Source organism: Balaenoptera acutorostrata, chromosome 16 (genome assembly GCF_949987535.1).
Source record: "Balaenoptera acutorostrata chromosome 16, mBalAcu1.1, whole genome shotgun sequence".
Lineage (NCBI taxonomy): Eukaryota > Metazoa > Chordata > Mammalia > Artiodactyla > Balaenopteridae > Balaenoptera > Balaenoptera acutorostrata.
The window spans coordinates 47847318-47867668 of NC_080079.1; the positions used below are offsets into that span (position 1 = coordinate 47847318).

At 42.3% G+C, this 20351-nt stretch overlaps 1 protein-coding gene across 9 annotated transcripts in view; it reads right to left on the reverse strand.

Moving 5' to 3' along the window:
- LOC103005249 (WASH complex subunit 2) overlaps positions 1 to 20351 on the reverse strand; it is a 57284-nt gene that overhangs the window by 15551 nt on the left and 21382 nt on the right. For all 9 annotated transcript variants that reach the window (XM_028164982.2, XM_028164981.2, XM_007176292.2 and 6 more), the window contains exons 14-21: positions 20244 to 20303; positions 19689 to 19862; positions 17120 to 17244; positions 15650 to 15736; positions 12054 to 12155; positions 10364 to 10495; positions 7076 to 7242; positions 1509 to 1611 (exon numbers count right to left, since the gene is read on the reverse strand). In XM_028164982.2, coding sequence (XP_028020783.2) covers positions 1509 to 1611; positions 7076 to 7242; positions 10364 to 10495; positions 12054 to 12155; positions 15650 to 15736; positions 17120 to 17244; positions 19689 to 19862; positions 20244 to 20303 — 950 coding nt within the window. The remainder of the gene's footprint in view (positions 1 to 1508; positions 1612 to 7075; positions 7243 to 10363; positions 10496 to 12053; positions 12156 to 15649; positions 15737 to 17119; positions 17245 to 19688; positions 19863 to 20243; positions 20304 to 20351) is intronic.

A 20351-nucleotide genomic window follows, 5' to 3' on the forward strand; every position in this document is an offset into this window, starting at 1 on the left:
TTTCCCTCCTTCACTGTGCCCCTTAGGGTACTATGGCCCTCGGGATGTGCAGGCATCGGGGACTGCACATGGTCATCCATGACCACAGTGGGAAGAGGACAGTCTTCCTCATCAGCAAGGGTGGAGGAGCTGCCTTTTTAGATTCTGTGGCTGCTCCCACATGGGGGGAATCTCGGGGGGTACATCCCTCCTTCCCTGTCTTACATGTCTTTCTGTCTCTAACACATGCCAATTAGAGTGGTCTGAAGTTGGGGTTGAAGGCCCTCAACAGCAGGCTGTGACTTTGCTTGATTCTTGGCCTTTGAGGCTAACCCAGCTCAGATGCTGGAGACCCCCCAAGGAGGTCTCCATGGGGTCTAGCCTGAGAAGTTCTAAATTTTCCTTTGGGGCTGTTGGCAATTGCCAGTTGGCAATAAAATGCTGCTTGGCCTCACTTTGTTCTGTGTGCACACACTTACATATACCCACATAGGGAATGTGTTGGGGAGGGATGAATGACAGGCCAAAGACAGGATTCCAGTATCCCTAGGTTCCCAGGACAAATATTATCATAATGCCACCTTCCTTTCATTTCTTAATACTCCTTTTGATATAAAAAACATGAAGACTTGCTAAATCTTTTAGCTTAGGCGATCATGGTTAGTGATGCCATTTAGATGTAATCGCTGGAAGACTATTTAGACTAGATAGGCACTGATGGACTTTTTTTTTCTCATCACATACTTTTAATTTTTTAAAAAAACTTTGTCATAAAAAACACAACATTTACCATCTTAACCATTTCTAAGTATAGAGTTCAGTAGTAGTTAAGTATATCCACGTTACTGTACAACCAATCTCCAGAATTTTTTCATCTTGCAAAACTGAAACTCTGTACCCATTAAACAACTCTCCATCCCCCAGCACCCCCCTCAGCCCCTGGTGATCACAGTTCTACTGTTTCTATGAATTTGACTACCCTAGGTACCTCGTGTAAGTAGAATCATACAGTATTTGCCTTTTTGTTGCTGGCTTATTTCACTCAGCATTATGTCCTCAGGCTTCATCCATGTCGTAGCCTGTGTCAGAACTTCCTTCCTTTTTACTGATTCACTATTAATATAAACCAGGACCAAAGCGTTAGTACTGGAAACTTGCTCCTGTAAGGAATAACCTGTACATTAACTGGCCTGGTCTAATGTTAGCAGAATTCCATGCCACCGGGGTTAAGCCCGGCAGTTCCTCCAGAAGGAGTGCAACAGCGCTGTCCCCTGCTCTCCCCTGAGACTCAGACGCCTGCAACTGACACTGAAGGGGCTGCGTGATATGGAATCCACTCCAGGCTTTGCACGTGTGCTTCATCTGTAAAATACCACTAACCAGAAGATGTCTATCTAAAACCAGGCAAACGAGTTTTTCCATAAGACTCAGTCTCCAAGGTCAGGTTTTAGGACCTGATTGAGGGAGGCATCAGTATTCACATAACATCACCTCAGGGTTACTTCCTGGGCCTAAGAGGTTAAGAATACCGTTGTTGCAGGAAGAGCAGATGCGGGAGGAGAGCCAAACAGAGAGCTTCCACTGTCACCATCGTCTTCAAACAGGAGAGATGCTCTCTGGGTCTTCTTTTGGCTACACAAACAAATAAAGAGTCAAATTAAAGGCAAATGTGATTTACAAAATACAATATTCTTTCTAGGCCACACCAACAGGAACCCACCTACCACCAAAACGCCCGAGTCATCCATTGACCTTACACAGTTGCAGCAAGAAAAACCTTTGAAGTAGGTGCAATTTGTGTCTAGCAAGTCATCACCCACTGTCTGGCATTCTTGTGTAAAAGCCCGGGGCCCTCCTCACCTTGTCCCTTTGTCAGTTACTTTTGGCTCAAGGTAGGTGCACTAGCTGTTGGCTTTGCCAACGCACACAACACGCTTAGCATTCACAAACGTAGCATTCTCTCTCACCATTTCCTATGGCAGAGGAAGAACCAGGGAGCACCAGTGCCTATTTCCAGAGTGGTCAGGAAGGCGGCTGTCAAGAGATCGCAGGGCCAGAACCTGGTTCAGGCTGTGACCTATGGCCTGGTGCCACCTCAGCCACTTAACCATGTCTTTCCAAGCGCCTCTGTGGGCTTCTGTGCCTTCCCTTCAAACCCTAAACCCATCCCATTCTATCCCCTCCACACAAAGTCTCTAAGAAGCTGGGAAAGCTCATCTTCACTGTTCACCACAGCAATATTCACCCATCTCTACTCCACGTTGGGCAACCACAGCTGAAATCCAGCCACAGCTCTCCTCACCACCTTCCTCTCACCTGTCTTCACCTACCTCCTCACCTAGGCTTCCACACCAGCCCCCAGGGGCAGTCAATAAATGTCTGCCAGAATAAATACTGATCAGGACCTTTTAAGGAACAGAATCATAAAAGTAAAGAAACACAGGGAGGCCTAGCACTGGACGTGGGCAGTCCCAAATAGAAAGTGTTCTAATTACGGAAGGGTCATGTTCTAGTTTCTATACTATGTGATAAGGAACCACCCAACTAGCAGCATACTAGAGAATTATCAAAGTAATGAAAACTCCAAATTCAATGTTAGCTAGATAAAAATAATACTAGTCATTTCAGTATCCATCTACTTACACTAAAAATAATTAGCATATATACCCATAAGTATATGTATCATAATCTTTTCTCTAAGTTTAATTATTAACAAAGCATAATATAAGGTTATTCATTAGTTTAACATTGGATGCCTGCTTACATCGTAAAATTGCCTAAGGATCACTGACTAGGGAACACAACTAACCAAATAGTTGAGTATACTTACACTGGACACTTACACTAAAGGACAGTAAAAAATTAGGTCTACACCCTGAAGAAATTATAAAAACAAAGAGCCATACACAGTCAGGTAAAATCTAATATGCCTTTAAGGATATACACTGATAAAAATGTACACAAATTATAACCAAAATATATGACTACTAAGTGATGATCACAAAATATTACAAAAATAACTACATCAGATGCCTAAAAAGCAAAAACCTTATTAAGCTGCTACAGCAGAAGAAAAATCTTATGCATGATTTTCTGAACAATTTCTAAAAATCAAAACCAAAACCAAAACCAAGCAATCCACAGAAAATAATCTGATGCCAGATTCTGAAGTTCTAAGCTAGAGAAAAGCTAGTTAGCTTTCTGGACATAGTTACAATAGACAATGACAGTGAGTCCTTAACCTTGGATCTCATTCCACACCCTCGGCACCTGCTGGTTAAATGTGGACATCCCGCGGAGATCTGTCCTCAGAAGAAAAATACGCAGCTCAGTGAACTGGAGTATTTCTCATTATAAATAATGGGGTAATAAGTATTTTGATTTATTAAAAGGGACAGATGTCAAAACACATTAAGATGACTATAGAGTTTATGCCCTACACCAGGACACTTTTGAGAGTGAAAGGGAACATTATTAATCACCAGGCTGAAATGACAGGCACAAAGCAGGCCTCTCCAGGCAAGCAAGGATGTTTGAGTGCCCTGCTTACAAGGCACTATTTCGCAACTTTGTTAGGGTCACAAAGCTTCTGTTTCTTTTTTTAGAATGGGTTTGAGTTACAATTTACGTACCATAAGATTTACCCTTTAGTAGTGTACAATTCAGTGACTGTTAGTATATTCACAGAGTTGTGCAACTATCACCATAATCTAAGTTCACAATATTTCCATCAACCTAAAGTGAAAGCCCATACCTGTTCACAGTCACTGCCAATTCTCCTTTCCCCTCAGCACCAGACAAACACTCATCTACTTTCTGTCTCTATGGATTTGTCTCTTCCGGACACTACACACAAATAGAATCATACATGTGGTCTTCTGTGACTGGCTTCTCTCAATTACCACAATATTTTCAGGGTTCATCTATCTTGAAGCATGTATCAGTACTTTATTCCCTCTAATTGCTGAATAAGAGTCTATTGTGTGGATATAACACATTTTGTTTATCCGTTCTACAGTGGATGAACTTTTGAGTTGTTTCCACTTTTTGGCTATTATGAATAACGCTATGATAAACATTCACATGCAAGTTTTTGGGTGGACATTTCTCTTACGCATATTCCTAAAAACTGAAATTGAGTCATGTGGCAACTCCATGTTTAACTTTTCATGGAACTGCTAGGCTGTGTTGCCAAGTGGCTGCACCATTTTACGTTCCCACCAGCAATGTGTGAGGGCTCCAATTCCTCTACATCCTCTCCTGCACTTGTTGTTGTCTGTGAAAGATTTTTTTGAGAATCTGATGAAAGCCAGCATTGCTGAAAGCTAGATATTGTGTGTAATTGGTACTGGGACCTACACACGAAACATGTTTCCTTATCTCTAGACCTGTGACCATATGCGTGTGGTGGGGGCAAAGGGAGGGGCTGCACACGTAAACAGGTAACTTCTATACAGTGTAGAAAATGCTTAAGTGAAACAGAGCTGGGGGCGGGGGGTTAAAGATGGAGTCATTTTTGCTTTAGACTAACCCTATTTCTTACCTTTCTCAGCTGTTTGGGTTAAGGAAGGCTTCTCAAAAGAGAGGGCTTAAACTAAGTCTTAAAAGAAGCTGGCCAGGGACTTCCCTGGTGATGCAGTGGTTAGGAATCCACCTGTCAGTGCAGGGGACACGGGTTCGAGCCCTGGTCCGGGAAGATCCCACATGCTGCGGAGCAACTAAGCCCCATGTGCCACAACTACTGAGCCTGTGCTCTAAAGCCCACGAGCCACAACTACTGAGCCCGTGCACCACAACTACTGAAGCCCACATGCCTAGAGCCCGTGCTCTGCCACAAGAGAAGCCACTGCAATGAGAAGCCCGCACACCGCAACAAAGAGTAGCCCCCGCTCGCCGCAGCTAGAGAAAGCCCGGGTGCAGCAACGAAGACCCAACGCAGTCAAAAATAATAATAATAATAAATAAATAAATAAATAAAATGCACAACATTTAAAAAAAAAAAAAAAGAAGCAGCTGGCCAGGGAAGAAAGGAAGGAGAGAGTCCCAGGAGAGAGAGAGAGCAACAAAAATAAAGGAATGAAATGTTATTTCCCCTACACTCATGACGGTAAATTACATTTGCGTGCTTACAATGTACCAGCTATTGTGCTAAGCATTTCATATCTGGATGTCATTTAATCCTCTCAATGATCCTATGAGAGAAGCACTATTATCATTTTTGTTTAACGGATGAGAAAACTCAGGCTCAGAGAGGTTAGGTAACTTGTCCAAGGCTATTCAGAGAGCAACTGGCAGGGCCAGAATTTAGTATCAGGTATTGGGATTCCAGAGCTTACATTCTTAACCAGAGGCCCAAGATACACCCAGGGGTGAAGTCATGGAGCCCAAAGTAGAAATGGTGACCTTTGAAGAGATCACAGTATTCAGAGACAGAAATATGAGACATTTTTGAATCTATCAATTCAGTATTAAAGCTTAACCACACCGATGCATAGCATTTACATGTCCAATCAACTGCCTCTTTATGTTACTACCATTCATTTAAATTTGAAAGTAATCATTTAAGGATCTCAAGAGAAAAAGAAAAAAATACATATATTTTCAAGGGAGTTATTCTGAATTCACAGCTAATCTGCAGCATATTACAATACCAACTACAGCCCACGCTCACTCTACATCAGGGGTCCCCATCCCCGGGCCGCAGACTGGTACCAGTCCTGGGCCTGTTAGGAACCAGGCCGCACAGCAGGAGGCGAGCGGCAGGCGAGCAGGCGAAGCTACATCTGCTGCTCCCCATCGCTCGCATTACTGCCTGAACCATCCACCCCAACCCGGTCCATGGAAAAACTGTCTTCCACAAAACCGGTCCCTGGTGCCAAAAAGGCTGGGGACCACTGCTCTACATAACCTGCCACCCTTTAGTCCAAACACTAACATGGCAGGAGCACCTAAGACCAGCTAGGGGTTACCAGCAACTGGTGTGATACAGCACAGCTCTGCAGAGAACCATCTTACTAAACAGGATGTTTCTCAATGCTGAGCAGATTTCTATCCAAATGACAAACTTAAGAAACTTGGAGGGCTTCCCTGGTGGCGCAGTGGTTGAGAGTCTGCCTGCTAATGCGGGGGACACGGGTTCGAGCCCTGGTCTGGGAGGATCCCACATGCCACGGAGCGGCTGGGCCCGTGGGCCGCGGCTGCTGAGCCTGCGCGTCTGGAGCCTGTGCCCCGCAACGGGAGGGGCCGCGATAGTGAAAGGCCTGCGCACCGTGATGAAGAGCGGTCCCCGCACCGCGATGAAGAGTGGCCCCCGCTTGCCGCAACTAGAGAAAGCCCTCGCAAGAACCGAAGACCCAACACAGCCAAAACTAAAATAAATAAATAAATAAATAAAACACATGTTAGGTCATCAATAAATGTTAAAAAAAAAAAAAAGAAACTTGGACAAGGGGCTTCCCTGGTGGCGCAGTGGTTGAGAATCTGCCTGCTAATGCAGGGGACACGGGTTCGAGCCCTGGTCTGGGAAGATCCCACATGCCGCAGAGCAACTAGGCCCGTGAGCCACAACTACTGAGCCTGCGCGTCTGGAGCCTGTGCTCCGCAACAAGAGAGGCCGCGATAGTGAGAGGCCCGCGCACCGCAATGAAGAGTGGCCCCCACTTGCCGCAACTAGAGAAAGCCCTAGCACAGAAACAAAGACCCAACATAGCAATCAATCAATCAATAAATCTTAAAAAAAAAAAAAAGAAAGAAACTTGGACAAAACTTTACATTCTTTAGGGTATCCCAGGGAAAAAACAAAAAAGACAACAAACTGTACTTAAACCCCTAACAAACTAAGAAAAATAGTATTTTAAGGTTAAAAAAAAAAAAAAAGATAAGTAGAAGAAATTAGGTAAGGATCCATGAAGAAAAACATTTCCCAGCACCAGGGGAGAATAACTTGCAAGTGAAAATCAAAGACATTCTCGTTTATATGATTACCAGGTGATGAATCATCGGCATGTCACCCCAGCAGCTGACATCTTGCACATCAAATACCTTCACCTATTACCACGGACACTGATGAAATGACTTCTTACAATGATTGTCTCACCTGTCCTTAGCAATAGCAAACAGATCATCCTCATTGTCCTCCTGAAAGAGGCTGGTCTTTTTCACGGCCTTAATCTCCTGGTCTTGGGTGGTCCCAGGGTCCCTAAGTTCTCCTTTAGACTTGTCAGATGCTGAGTTGGTCTGTGAGTCAGTAATATTCCACTGGTCCTTAAAAGATAAAATATATGTTAAAATCCTCTGGCCATTTAGATTAAGAAACATGAGGAGTAAAATAAAATTCACATTTGTTAAACTAACTTGTATTTAAACTAAGTGTATCACTTTCGAGGAAAGCTTATGTCCAAGGCTTTTCATTGAACTCAAATCTAGACAGCTGGGTTCTTTGACCTCACAGATCTTATGGTGTTTCCCTCCATCACTACCTGCCACAGTGTTTCTCTCTCTATGGTCCTGTTCTGTGTTAGGACAAGGGAACTTCTCTACTTTAGAGATCAAAATTAGTTATACAGGGGAATGAGAAGATACAGGAATGTTTAAAAAAAAAGAAAGTCAAGAACTCTCAACTTTGGAGGAAAATGATATTTGAATTTAAAAATTTAAAAATCCTGAAGCAAGATGGGGAAAAAAATGTATAAAAAGCTCATGTAATGTAAACAAGACACAATGAAAGCTGCTAGTGACCCTTTTACCAGAAAATTCTGAATCTGGCTTTTAGAAAGCATTTAAGGAAACCCCACCTGGCTATGCTCACCCCTTCAAATCAAGGATCTCCTGAGCACTTGCTAAGTGGTCCTGGAGTCTAGAGCTTTGTAAATCAAAGTGGGTTCCACAAGCAGCAGCTTCTGTTATACAGAATTTCTACCCCACTTTCTGAATCAGAACCTGCATTTGTCACAGTATGTCCAGGTGATTTCTTCACACATTATAGTTTGAGAAGTGCTCCCCTAGAGCAGGGGTGCTCAACAGCGAGCACATGCTAGAATCCCCAAAAGAGCTTTAGAAACCTCCAGTAACAGGCCATACCCCAAATCAATTAATTCAGAACCTCCAGTGGTGGAAGCCGGTATCAGTACTCTCTAAAGTTCTCCAAGTGATCCCACTGGGCAGTCAAAGCCAAGTCACTGTTCTAGAACCCTGGTTATCTTTACTCTGCAAATACTTTTGCTCCCTGCTTTAGCTAATATTTTTATTTTCCCTGAACCACAGTAATATTACAGAAGAAAAAATTCAACTGATGGTTGGCCATTACTATAGGGAGAACAACCCACTAAGACTGCTAGAAAGAAAAAAAAAGGAAAATCCATTATAAATTCACAGATTTGAGTAGAAAAAGCAAATTATGTTATGTCATTTTAAGTTGCTTTCAATTAAAAAAAATGAACACATCTATCATTTATCTGCCTACATCATACCCTCATAACTTACCTACAATGTTAAAATAGAGTATTATAAAATAGGAAGATTTTTAACACTCACGGTTTTTAATATCATTATATTTAGTCTTTTTCTGTACAGCTAAATCTGAACAGCTGCTAAACTGTATTCTCAATTGGCTCTGCTAATATATATCTGGATAGCAAATGGAAACATTGTTAAGACTCTTACAAAAAAGGAATTAAACGAGCATAGACCACTCCTATCTTGTCTAGCTACCGATTAACGAAACACAGCAATCATTTAACAAAGTAAAGTGCTGGGAAAACTGGACAGCTATATGTAAAAGAATGAAATTAGAACACTCCCTAACACCATACACAAAAATAAACTCAAAATGGATTAAAGACCTAAATGTAAGGCCAGACACTATCAAACTCTTAGAGGAAAACATAGACAGAACACTCTATGACATAAATCACAGCAAGATCCTTTTTGACCCACCTTCTAGAGAAATGGAAATAAAAATAAAAATAAACAAATGGGACCTAATGAAACTTAAAAGCTTTTGCAAAGCAAAGGAAACCATAAACAAGACGAAAAGACAACCCTCAGAATGGGAGAAAATATTTGCAAACAAAGCAACTGACAAAGGATTAATCTCCAAAATATACAAGCAGCTCATGCAGCTCAATATTAAAAAAACAAACAACCCAATCCAAAAATGGGCAGAAGACCTAAATAGACATTTCTCCAACAAACACATGAAAGGATGCTCAACATCACTAATCATTAGAGAAATGCAAATCAAAACTACAATGAGGTATCACCTCACACCAGTCAGAGTGGCCATCATCAAAAAATCTACAAATAATAAATGCTGGAGAGGGTGTGGAGAAAAGGGAACCCTCTTGCACTGTTGGTGGGAATGTATATTGATATAGCCACTATGGAGAACAGTATGGAGGTTCCTTAAAAAAAATAAAAATAGAACTACCATATGACCCAGCAATCTCACTACTGGGCATATACCCTGAGAAAACCATAATTCAAAAAGAGTCATGTACCACAATGTTCATTGCAGCTCTATTTACAATAGCCAGGTCATGGAAGTGTCCATCGACAGATGAATGGATAAAGAAGATGTGGCACATATATACAATGGAATATTACTCAGCCATAAAAAGGAACGAAATTGAGTTATTTGCTGTGAGGTGGATGGACCTAGAGACTGTCATACAGAGTGAAGTAAGTCAGAAAGAGAAAAACAAATACCGTATGCTAACACATATATATGGAATCTAAAAATAAATAAATAAATAAATAAAAATATTGGTTCCGAAGAACCTAGGGGCAGGACAGGAATAAAGACGCAGATGTAGAGAATGGACTTGAGGACGTGGGGAGGGGGAAGGGTAAGCTGGGATGAAGTGAGAGAGTGGCATGGACACATATACACTACCAAATGTAAAATAGATAGCTAGTGGGAAGCAGCCACATGGCACAGGGAGATCAGCTCGGTGCTTTGTGTCCACCTAGAAGGGTGGGAGGGTAGGAGGGAGACGCAAGAGGGAGGGGATATATGTATACATACAGCTGATTCACTTTGTTGTACAGTAGAAACTAACACACCATCGTAAAGCAATTATACTCCAATAATGATGTTAAAAAAAAAGTAAAATAAGGCCTAACTCATTTGAATTAGCATATATTATAATTTGAGGGTGATACTTATTTTATTCCTAAGCGTTTTGAAACGATTAATCTTTAAGTTAATATACTACAATAAATATCTTTCTTCAAGAATAGAAAGACAGTCTTGTGAACATAGTCTTTGGTGACCAAATTTCACTAGATCTAAATAGGCAGAAAAAGAAAAGGTTTAGGACAGCTGTAACTCTTAAATCCATCAAACCATCTCCTACTCTTCTCTAGAAAATAACTTTCAACCTACCTCCTCATCACTGCTGAACAATAAGGCAGATGCTTTCTTTTTGGAAAGCTCAGAGGGCTTTGTTTTCTCTTGGCTCTGAGTTAGTAGAGATGATGACTGCTTCTTAGCAGCTGTAGCCCCAAAAAGATTATCCTAGAAAAACAAATGGCAGAAGAGTATGACAACTTTGAACACATAAAACAAAAAACTGAAGACATTCTCTCATGTCAAATTAGAGAATAAGTCTCCAGTCAAGTGAAGAATATATATAACACCTTTTGGGGGAAAAAAATCACACAATGCTAGTAAATGCCACTTCTCACTTATGTATAAATCCTACAACAACAGCCTACAATCTTCTCTAACTATATTCATCCACAGAAGGGAAACAGATACTATAAAATTCAAAGGCGGAACACCTGGGAGGAAGCAGGAAGGGGATTAATGTGAGGACAAAGTCATAGAAATAGGAGGGAACCTGGCCCCGCCCAGTCCTCCTGTGGGCGGGCCCGCTATGCTCATTAGGGAGGGTCCAGAGCCTGCAACTGGCCTGAGAGCAGTACAGCCCCCTGCGGCAGCCAGCAGCCTGCATCTTTCTTTCTATGAATTAGAAACCAGACCAATGCATAAAGAGAAAGATACAGGGAGCTTTCTCTACTCTTTCAGATTTATGAAAGACACAAACCTGGGACAGAGAGAAGGAATGATTTGTGTTTCTGATTAATTTCAAAGGGACAATACAAACTTAAGAAATAATTTACTAAATAAAATCACTGGCCTAGTAAGAGCTGATTCTTATAGGTTCAACGGCATTCCCAAAGTACCTATTAAGGTACTTTTATTTAGGTAAAGGGAACAAAACCACAGAACTTGGCCCGAGCCCAAGTTAGACAGAAAAACACTCTTAACAACATACTACATACAGCAGGTGAACAGTCCTGAAGTGTAAAGACTGGATAAAGGGAGTCTTTAAGGAAAGTGTGGGGAGGTAGGAAAGGCCGTGAGACTAATGAACTGGCACTCACTGGGGATATGAGTGACAGAGCTAACATTTACTACGCACTTACTATGTGCGAGGCACTGTGCCAATGGCTGTGCATTAGCTGTTTCAGCTGTCACAACGACCCTATATACTATTAAGCCAGATGAGATTCAGAAAGGTTAAGTTACTTGCCCACGGTCCCTGATTTGCATGTGGTGGAGCTAGGATATGAACACGGGGCTCTGATGCCAAAGCCCATGAGCTCAGCCACCGCACAATACTGCATAAGAGCAAAGGTTTGGTTTGTCTTCCCTCTCATTTCTTTCTCCCACTTTGCTCTCATCCAGCGTGGGAAAGAGAAGCAAGGTGAGGACATGGTTGCCTTCTCCCCTCCACTCCCACTTTACCCAAGACGTTCTTGTAGATCATTGGGTTCCACCCCCTAAAAAGTATCTCTTAAAGGAAGATTTAAAAAGTGAAACCTACAAAGCCTTGCACAGAGCTGGGTCAAGAAATCTAAGGCCCTGCCCACTGTGCAGTTAAGAGAACTTAAGAAAGGAGTCACTGAAATAAAAACTGAAATGTTTTTGTTATATAAGCCTCAGAAAGCCTGACTGCTTCCCTATCACCTTGTTCTACTGTATGAGCCTCTGGTTATAAAGCTACATCAGCAACGGTTTTCTACTAATGGAAAACTTGATTATCTTGTGTTGCAGTAACAATGTTTACCTCTTCATCTTCATCATCGAAAAGCAAGACCGAGGTGGGGAGTTTGCTAGGCAGGAGAGATGCATCTTTCGACTTACTCACACTTTGAGAAGAAAACAAATCCTGTTGGATCAAGATTAAAGTTCTTGGTTAATAAAATATACCAGTTTTTAAAGTATCAGATATAAAACAATGAAGTTTATGACATGATGGCTGCCGTGCATTCAGGTCTCTTTGTCGGAGAGGGAAGCTCGCTGCCACAGTCCTCGAGGAACACGCATCAGTCCATCCTCACTGTGTGCAGGTGAGAAGGAAGAGACCCACATGTAACTCCACGTGGCCTCACTGGAACCCAGAGGTTTTGATACTCTCACCTGGATGATTAGGGCAGGGGAAATTTTTCCAGTCAATTTCCTACCACGCTTAAAAAAATAACTTCCTTTTTCTGTCCAGAGAATCAGAGAGATTAAACAGATTTAATAATGGAAATAGAGGCTAGATTAACAAATTACTGGATCTACGACTCTGTTTTATTTAGTTATATCCTCTTTCCCATAATAACAGTATGATATGATTTCTTTTAAATAAATACAAATTCAATTTTTACTTTAAAATGTTTGGCGTTCTTGAATGGCAGCTAGGAAATGTTGCAAAATTAGAGAAAGATCTGGTAGATTCTGAAGAAATTTCCAAAATGTTATAAAATGTCAGCCCGTAATGCAAAGAAAGATCTGTGAACTGAGTTGCATGAATCAGAAACACGAAATAGGATAACTATTTCCTCAGGATGAGAAACTTCAATACACAAGAGACAGGCAAATAGGACAAGAACATAGTTTCTAAGACCTCTCTGGATAATTTTTTTTTTATCATGGAATCAATGTCTACTCAAATACAGAGCTAATGACTTCATTAACTGAGAAGAGCTCCACTCAGCCCAGTGGTTTTTGCCTAGGCCCCAGGGAGTCCCCATGGGTCTGTCTGGGTAGAAGGGGCCACACAGGGGGAATCCCAGGCTTCCCATGCCTCTCCTGCATTTTAAGCATTGGCAACATTTCACTTAAAGAAAGGGTTGTGTTAAAAAAAAAAAAAAGTAGTAGTAAACCAAAACAAAGAGCAAAAACAAATTTCAACATCATTGTTTTAGACCCTTGACTAATATCTTCCTTGGTGTTAGGAAAAAAAAAAGGCTTTCCATTACCTTAAACACCTCCCCAAAATGATTCCACAAGGTAAGCTTTAGCTCCACACTTGAGATATAAAGGGAGGAGTAAATAATCAATCCTTTGGGTCCAAAGCTCTTCCTAGACTGCATTGTTTTACTTCTCCTTGCCTAAAAACCTCGACAATATCCAATAAAAACAATCTGTGATGATACACATGGGACAAAGCCTGTGGTAGTGGATTTAAACCTGTCTGTAAATTCATTTACACTCCTACCATCAGGAAGTGGAGTTGGTGTCCCCTGCCCTTGAACTTGGGCAGGCCTCTGTATTGCCTCAACCAACAGAATGTGGCAGAAGTGACAACGCTGACTTCTGAGGCTAGGTTACAAAAAACAGTACAGACATACCTCATTTTATGGTGCTTCGCTTTACTGTGCTTCACAGATATTGCATTTTCCACATATTCAAAGTTTGTGGCAACCCTGTCTCAAGCAAGTCTGTCAACAACATTTTTCCTACAGCATTTGCTCACTTTGTTTCTCTGTCAAATTTTGGTAATTCTTGCAATATTTCAAACCCTCCATCGGCAAAGATTATGACTTGCTGAAGGCTCAGATGATGGTTAGCATTTGTTAGCAATAAAATATTTTTTAATTAAGGTACGTGCATTTTTTTAAGACATAATGCTATTGCACACTTAATAGACTACAGTATAGTATAAACGTAACTTTTATATGCACTGGGAAACCAAAAAATTCATGTGACTCACTTTACTGAGATATTCGTTTTATTATGGTGTCTGGAACCAAACCCGCAGTATCTCCCAGGTACACCTGTACAGCCTCTGTGCAGCTCTCTTGGGAATCTCACTTTAAAGCCTTGAGGCAACACCCTAAGAAGTCCAGCTTCCCTGAAGCTGCCATGCTGGGAGACCACACAGAGACAGAGAGGGACCTCCCAAGAGCTCCAGCTGTTCGAGTCTTTCCCACTCAGGCACCAGACACATAAGTGAGATGACTCTCAGCCCGGCCACATTCAGACTGGAACCACATGAGAGACCCTAAGTGAAAAATGCCTGGCTGAGCCCCGTCAACTTCTACAACCACAAGAGATAATAAAACTTATTGGTGTTTTAAGCCACAAAGTTTTGGAGTGATTTGTTTCATAGTAATAAATAATCAGAACACCTTTAGAGTCACTGAAATTGCTCACATTTGGTTTTTTCACTTAGTCAACAACTCCCTGACAGCTTACCAAATACCAAGCACTAGTCTAGGTGTTAAGGACACAAGCAGGAAACACACCGTCCTGCCCTCATGGAGCTTACTCTAGCTGGGACATAGACAGTGAACAAGCAGACATGAAGTGTCACATGGCAATACATACTGTGGGGACAATAAAACAGAAGAGGGGCTAAGGAGCACAGTGTGATGTGTGCTGGCGGGCTTGCTATTGTGCAAAGGGCTGTTGCAGGAGACCTCGCAGGGAACTGGAAAAAAAGTGAGGAAGTGGGCTATCTGATTCTGGGAAGAGCACTCCCAGAGGGGCAAAAGCCAGCCCAAAGATCTCAAAATGCCTCTGTGCGTGATGATGAAGAAGCAGGGAGTGTAGGACAAGACCAGAGTGTGAGGCCCCATCATGCTCTACTTATGTGTCAGGAGTTTGGCTTAACTGGACTTTGCTTAATTCCTATCTTCTGCACACTGGCCACCAATGAAATATAAACCTCAAGGTTTTATTTCCATCAACAGTGATCACTCTACCTCCGGAGAGTTGTATGCTCATCCTGGCTATAAGTGCAAAATAACCACAAGAGCTTAACCCAGAGTTCGTAATTTCTTGAAATTACATATAAATTTCTGCCATGCTCCCATCTTTCTCTGTGAAGGGGATTGATTACTGCCCGTTACACATTCTCAGATAGGTCTCTGATCCCTTAAAAACCTGGCCTAAAGTTAGCTCTAAAAGGATCAAGGCCTGTGGAAGTCAGAAAAAGCAGTAACGCTTTTGAGAGTTGTCCCTGCTTCACTGGAAAGGTGCTTCTAGGCAGGGCCCTGGAGGACTGAGGCTGTCTGCAAAGCAGTGCCAGCTCACAAACTGTTAACAGTCTATGCCCACTGTTTAGTGAGACTACTGAAAGAGGAAGCAGTGTGTTGATTTCTGTTCTTGTACAAGCACCTCATTACATTATGGATCAATTAATAGCCTAAAATATGAGTATCCTGAATTTTCCTCCCAGGAGATTCACTGGATTCAAACCCAACAGTGAAAATATTGTATACATGTTGCTTTCTAAAGACCATGTGTTCTCAAAACGTTATTTTCAAAGAAAGAACTAAAGTACTTAATAAGCCTTATACCTCTACTGAGAACACCCTGAATCAGAAATACTTTCCAATGTCATATCCATGAACTATTTCCCAGAACTAAGAAAAAGAATGAATTCCTTACCTCAGAGTCATCCTCATCTGAAAATAAACCTTTGTGAGTTTTCGTTTCTGACAAGGGCTTGAGATTTTTGCTGGAAGGGAGGGCAACCTTTGTTGGAAAAAAAAAAAAAAATTGAGAGTTAACAAGCCAGACACCTGAAAATGAGGGTTCATTCACTCATTCATTCAAAAGATGTCCTGAATCTCTGCTAGGATAAGGTTCCAGGCCATGCAGCAGGGGAATAAAAACATCATGGACCTTGGACATGTATCAAGTACATATAAAGAATTAATGCAAAAAGAGAGGTACCATGAGAAAGAATTTAAAAATTGGTATATGTTAGGAATGAAGGAAGAAACAGTCCTTGTAAAGTAAATTTCTCAGGACAGTCAGGACCTGGACATGGGAGATGGTACAAGCAAGAACATTCCAGGCAGAGGGAACTGTGAGAAAAGAGAAAAACAAGATAAAGCAGAGGGCACATCTGGGGGATCAGGGTAGGACAGACTGCCTACCTCATACAGTGCACAAGTGGGACATGTACCTAAGCTGGAACCTAAGGTGGGCATCCTAGGAGCCTGCTGGGTTCTGAATGCTGGCACCTAGGTGGTCAGAGGCAGAGAGGGTCAGGGTTTCAAGCTGTGCAGGATAGCGAGGGAAGGGACAGCAGCCAGAAGAGCTTAAAGAGTGATGGAGGGCTTCCCTGGTGGCGCAGTGGTTGAGAATCTGCCTGCTAATGCAGGGGACACGGGTTCGAGCCCTGGTCTGGGAAGATCCCACATGCCACGGAGCAGCTGGGCCCGTGAGCCACAACTACTGAGCCTGCGCGTCTGGAGCCTGTGCCCCGCAATGGGAGGGGCCGCAATAGTGAAAGGCCCGCGCACCGCGATGAAGAGCGGTCCCCACACCGCGATGAAGAGTGGCCCCCACTTGCCGCAACTAGAGAAAGCCCTCGCACGAACCGAAGACCCAACACAGCCAAAAATAAATAAATAAATAAATAAAGTAGCTATAAAATTAAAAAAAAAAAAAAAAAGAGTGATGGAGATGCAGCCTATTGGCCAAATACAGGTCAATTTGAATTACGATGTTAACGGATCATAACATGTCGAATAGCGAATCTATGATCCTATAGTGATACTAAAAAAGCAGGAAAGAAGGAAAGCTCTTCTGTTCAGAAGAATGCCAGCTAATTAACATAGAAGAAATGGTAGAAGTAGAACCTCATTCTTTTGTTTTCCCCGCCACCCAACATGATAACTGGTTCAGGAAAAGATCACCAGTGGATGTTAAGACCACCGAGGAAGGCAAAATGCAACAACTGCTGAATTTAGGTGCTAGTTATTTGGGTGTTTGTTGTATTCTTTCAACTCTCTGTACATTTGACGTTTGCTATACACTTGAAAGGAACAATACTTCCCTCTGGGTTCCAGTGAATTAACAAGATGCCCCAAATCTACACTCCCATGTTTAGTCTTCCCTCCTGCTCACCTTTTTTTCTTTTCTTGCTTTATTTTCATCTGTCTGACTTACAGTAGCCTCTGGCAAAGCTGCCGCTTTTTCTTTGAACAGATCTCCTTCCTCATCAAAGATACTGGCAGTGGATTTGACTTTGTCTTTAGAAAGAGACCACAGCATAAAATTACACGGAGGTCAAAAATCCCACCACGAAATTCACAGATTAAATATTCTTCTCTCCCAAAGAATAAATAGAAAAAGTATGCTATTGCTTGATTAGTTACGAAGAAATATTAAGTGGACTAGATTGGAATTTTTCAAAGAACACAACAGCTACTCCAATGAAATGCAGGACAGACAGTTTAACCATCTGGCTTACACCCTTATCCAAGCAGCAGTACCTTATGCTTAGAGTAGTTTGGACTGGCATAAAGGGTAAAAAGAGACCTACAGAAAGAAAGATCATTTAAGAGTCAACCACTCTAGGAATCTAAGAAGTGACAGTTGGCTCCTGCTTTTAAAAAGTTAAACTGGGACTTCCCTGGTGGTCCAGTGGTAAAGAATCCGCCTTACAGTGCAGGGGATGCGGGTTTAATCCCTGGTCAGGGAACTAAGATCCTACATGCCGTGGGGCAACTAAGCCTGTGCGCCACAACTATTGAGCTCACGCACCTCAACAAGAGAGCCACAAATTACAGAGCCAACGTGCCCTGGAGCCCATGCGCCACAACTACAGAGCCCACATGCCCTGGAGCCTGCGTGCCACAACTAGAGAAGAGAAAACCTGCATGCCACAACTAGAGAGAAGCCCGCGCGCCGCAACAAAAGATCCCGCATGCCTCAATGAAGATCCCACATGCCGCAACTAAGACCCAACCCAGCCAAAAATAAATAATAAATAAATAAATAATAAAAATAAATAATAAATCTTTTTTTAAAATTAAAAAAAAAAAGTCAAACTATACAGAGTCATATAAAAGCAAAAACTGAAACCTCCCACATAAGCCCACCTGCCCACCCAAACAAGGTCAGCAGGAACAGTTTGACATACATGCTTCTAATTTCCACAAAAGATATACTAACATGTTAACTCCAGTTATTCACAAATATGGCTATAAATGATAACACAATTTGAAGAATGTGTCTTATGATTTGCATTTTTCACTCAATGTACCTAGGGTATCTCTTCCCATGTCAACACACATAAAACTCATTCTTTCTCACAGTTTCACAAAATTCCACTGAATGGAAGGACCATAATTTATCCTACTGATGAATATTTGGGGGGGATTCCAACCTTTCGCTACCACAACCATTGCTGCTCTGAATGAAGTGTGTGTCACTGAAATAGGGCACTGATTCACGAATGTCCCAAGAGAACAGCAGCTGTCAAGGAAAGCGGCACCAACTTACTTGTGATTCCAAATCAGTTAATCCCACCAAGTGAGAGCCCTTCCAAGCCACGAGAGGCACTTATCCCTTTATTCACTGTCATTTCAGTCGGCCTAGATGTGAGCGTAGTATGTGTCCAGTTTGCACTCTTCCTAAAACCAGGTATTACTTCCCTCGCATTTCTGCTGCTGTCCTCACTTTCACACCTACTGCTGGAAAAGGAGCTAAGTCCAGAGACCCTGCTTCTCCATGCTTCCTGGTCCACCTAGTCCTTAGGAGAAAAAGCCCTTTGTTGCTCATGTTGCTGGAAGCTGTGTGCACCTCAGTGGTCTACCCTTCTTTTCTAGAAAGACAACCAATAAACCCAATTCTTTGCTACTCCAAGTGCAACCCATGGACAAGCAATCTCTGCCCACCAGGGAGCCTGTCAGAAATGCAGAATTGCAGGCCCCACCCTAAACCCAGTGAATCGGAATCTGCATTTTGACAAGAGTCCTGGGAGAGACATCTGCTCATTAAATAACAACTGATTCAGAGGAGTGACTTCATGAACAAGCTGGCTGAAATCTGAGGGGAGAAGAAAGGAGAGTGCCAAAGTGGCCAAAGAGCTAAAAACCCTGTTACAGAAGAGAAAGTCAAGGTCACCTGGGCTTTCTGGCACAGAGCGGAGAAGCTGCGAACTGAACAGCCAGCATGAACGTTCTGCTCATGCTCATGTATTTTCCTAAGGACTCTGGAAGAAAGTGTGATTAAAACTTTCTCTCTAACTGAAAAGGTCAAAACTAGCATCTTGGGCAGATATTAGAGGGGAACAGATTTCTCTCTAAACAAGAAAGATAATCCTAGTAATTAGTTTCCATAGCAAGAAAAATTGGTCCATAAAATACGGACCTCCAAGGCACCATAACTATCTAAGTAGAGATGAGACAACTCTGACAGGAATGCTTGAGGAGGGATTCTGGCACTGCAAAGAGAAAAGGAACTAGATGAACTTCATGCCTTTTTAGGTCAACATTTTTTTTTCTTTTCTTTTTTTTTTTTTCTCTGCCTGCACCACACGGCTTGTAGGATCTCAGTTCCCTGACCAGGGATTGAACCTGGGCCACAGCAATGAAAGCCTGGAATCCCAACCACTAGACCACCAGGGAACTCCCCTAGGTCAACATTCTTTATTTGGCTAAATTCCCAGAAACAGAGGATGGAGCTGTACCTGTCTTGGGAGGTTTGCTATGGGATGCTGCAAAAAAGTCATCATCATCGTCGTCATCATCGAAGAGGCCAGCAGGCGCTGGGAGGTACGAGCTTTTCCCTGCAGTGGGCTGCTCGGGCTTCTGGGCCTCCTTCAGTGACGGAGCACAGGTGGCACCAAACACATCAGTGTCCCCTGTGGGTGGAGGGACAGGACAAACCAGCTGTAAGCCAGGGTGGGTGCACTTCCTGACTTTACAGGAGGGGAAAAAAAGAACAGTACCACCACCAAGAACTTGTAGTTTCAGTTCATCCACAAAACACATTAACAGGACCCAACAACCTCCATCCTTTACTGATACAGAATGTCCCACAATGCAGAATAAACTGATCACTCAGACCAAAAAAAGTCCAAGGCCACTGATTTCTAAGGGAATATGAGCTAACACAGGTTAAGTGAGCTCTCACTCTTCGATGCCCACATACTCTCCTCCCCAGTCAGTCCTTTGAAGATGACAATCTTAAAAATGACAAAACAGTTATATAGTTTTTAAAAACAAACTCTAAGTTATGATACCTAAAAATACAGAAACAGCTCCTGCTGGGATTTTCTTGCCAGGTTTGGAGGATGAAGACGCTAAAATGAGAAACAAAGAGATAACATTTCAACAGAGAAAACAACTTT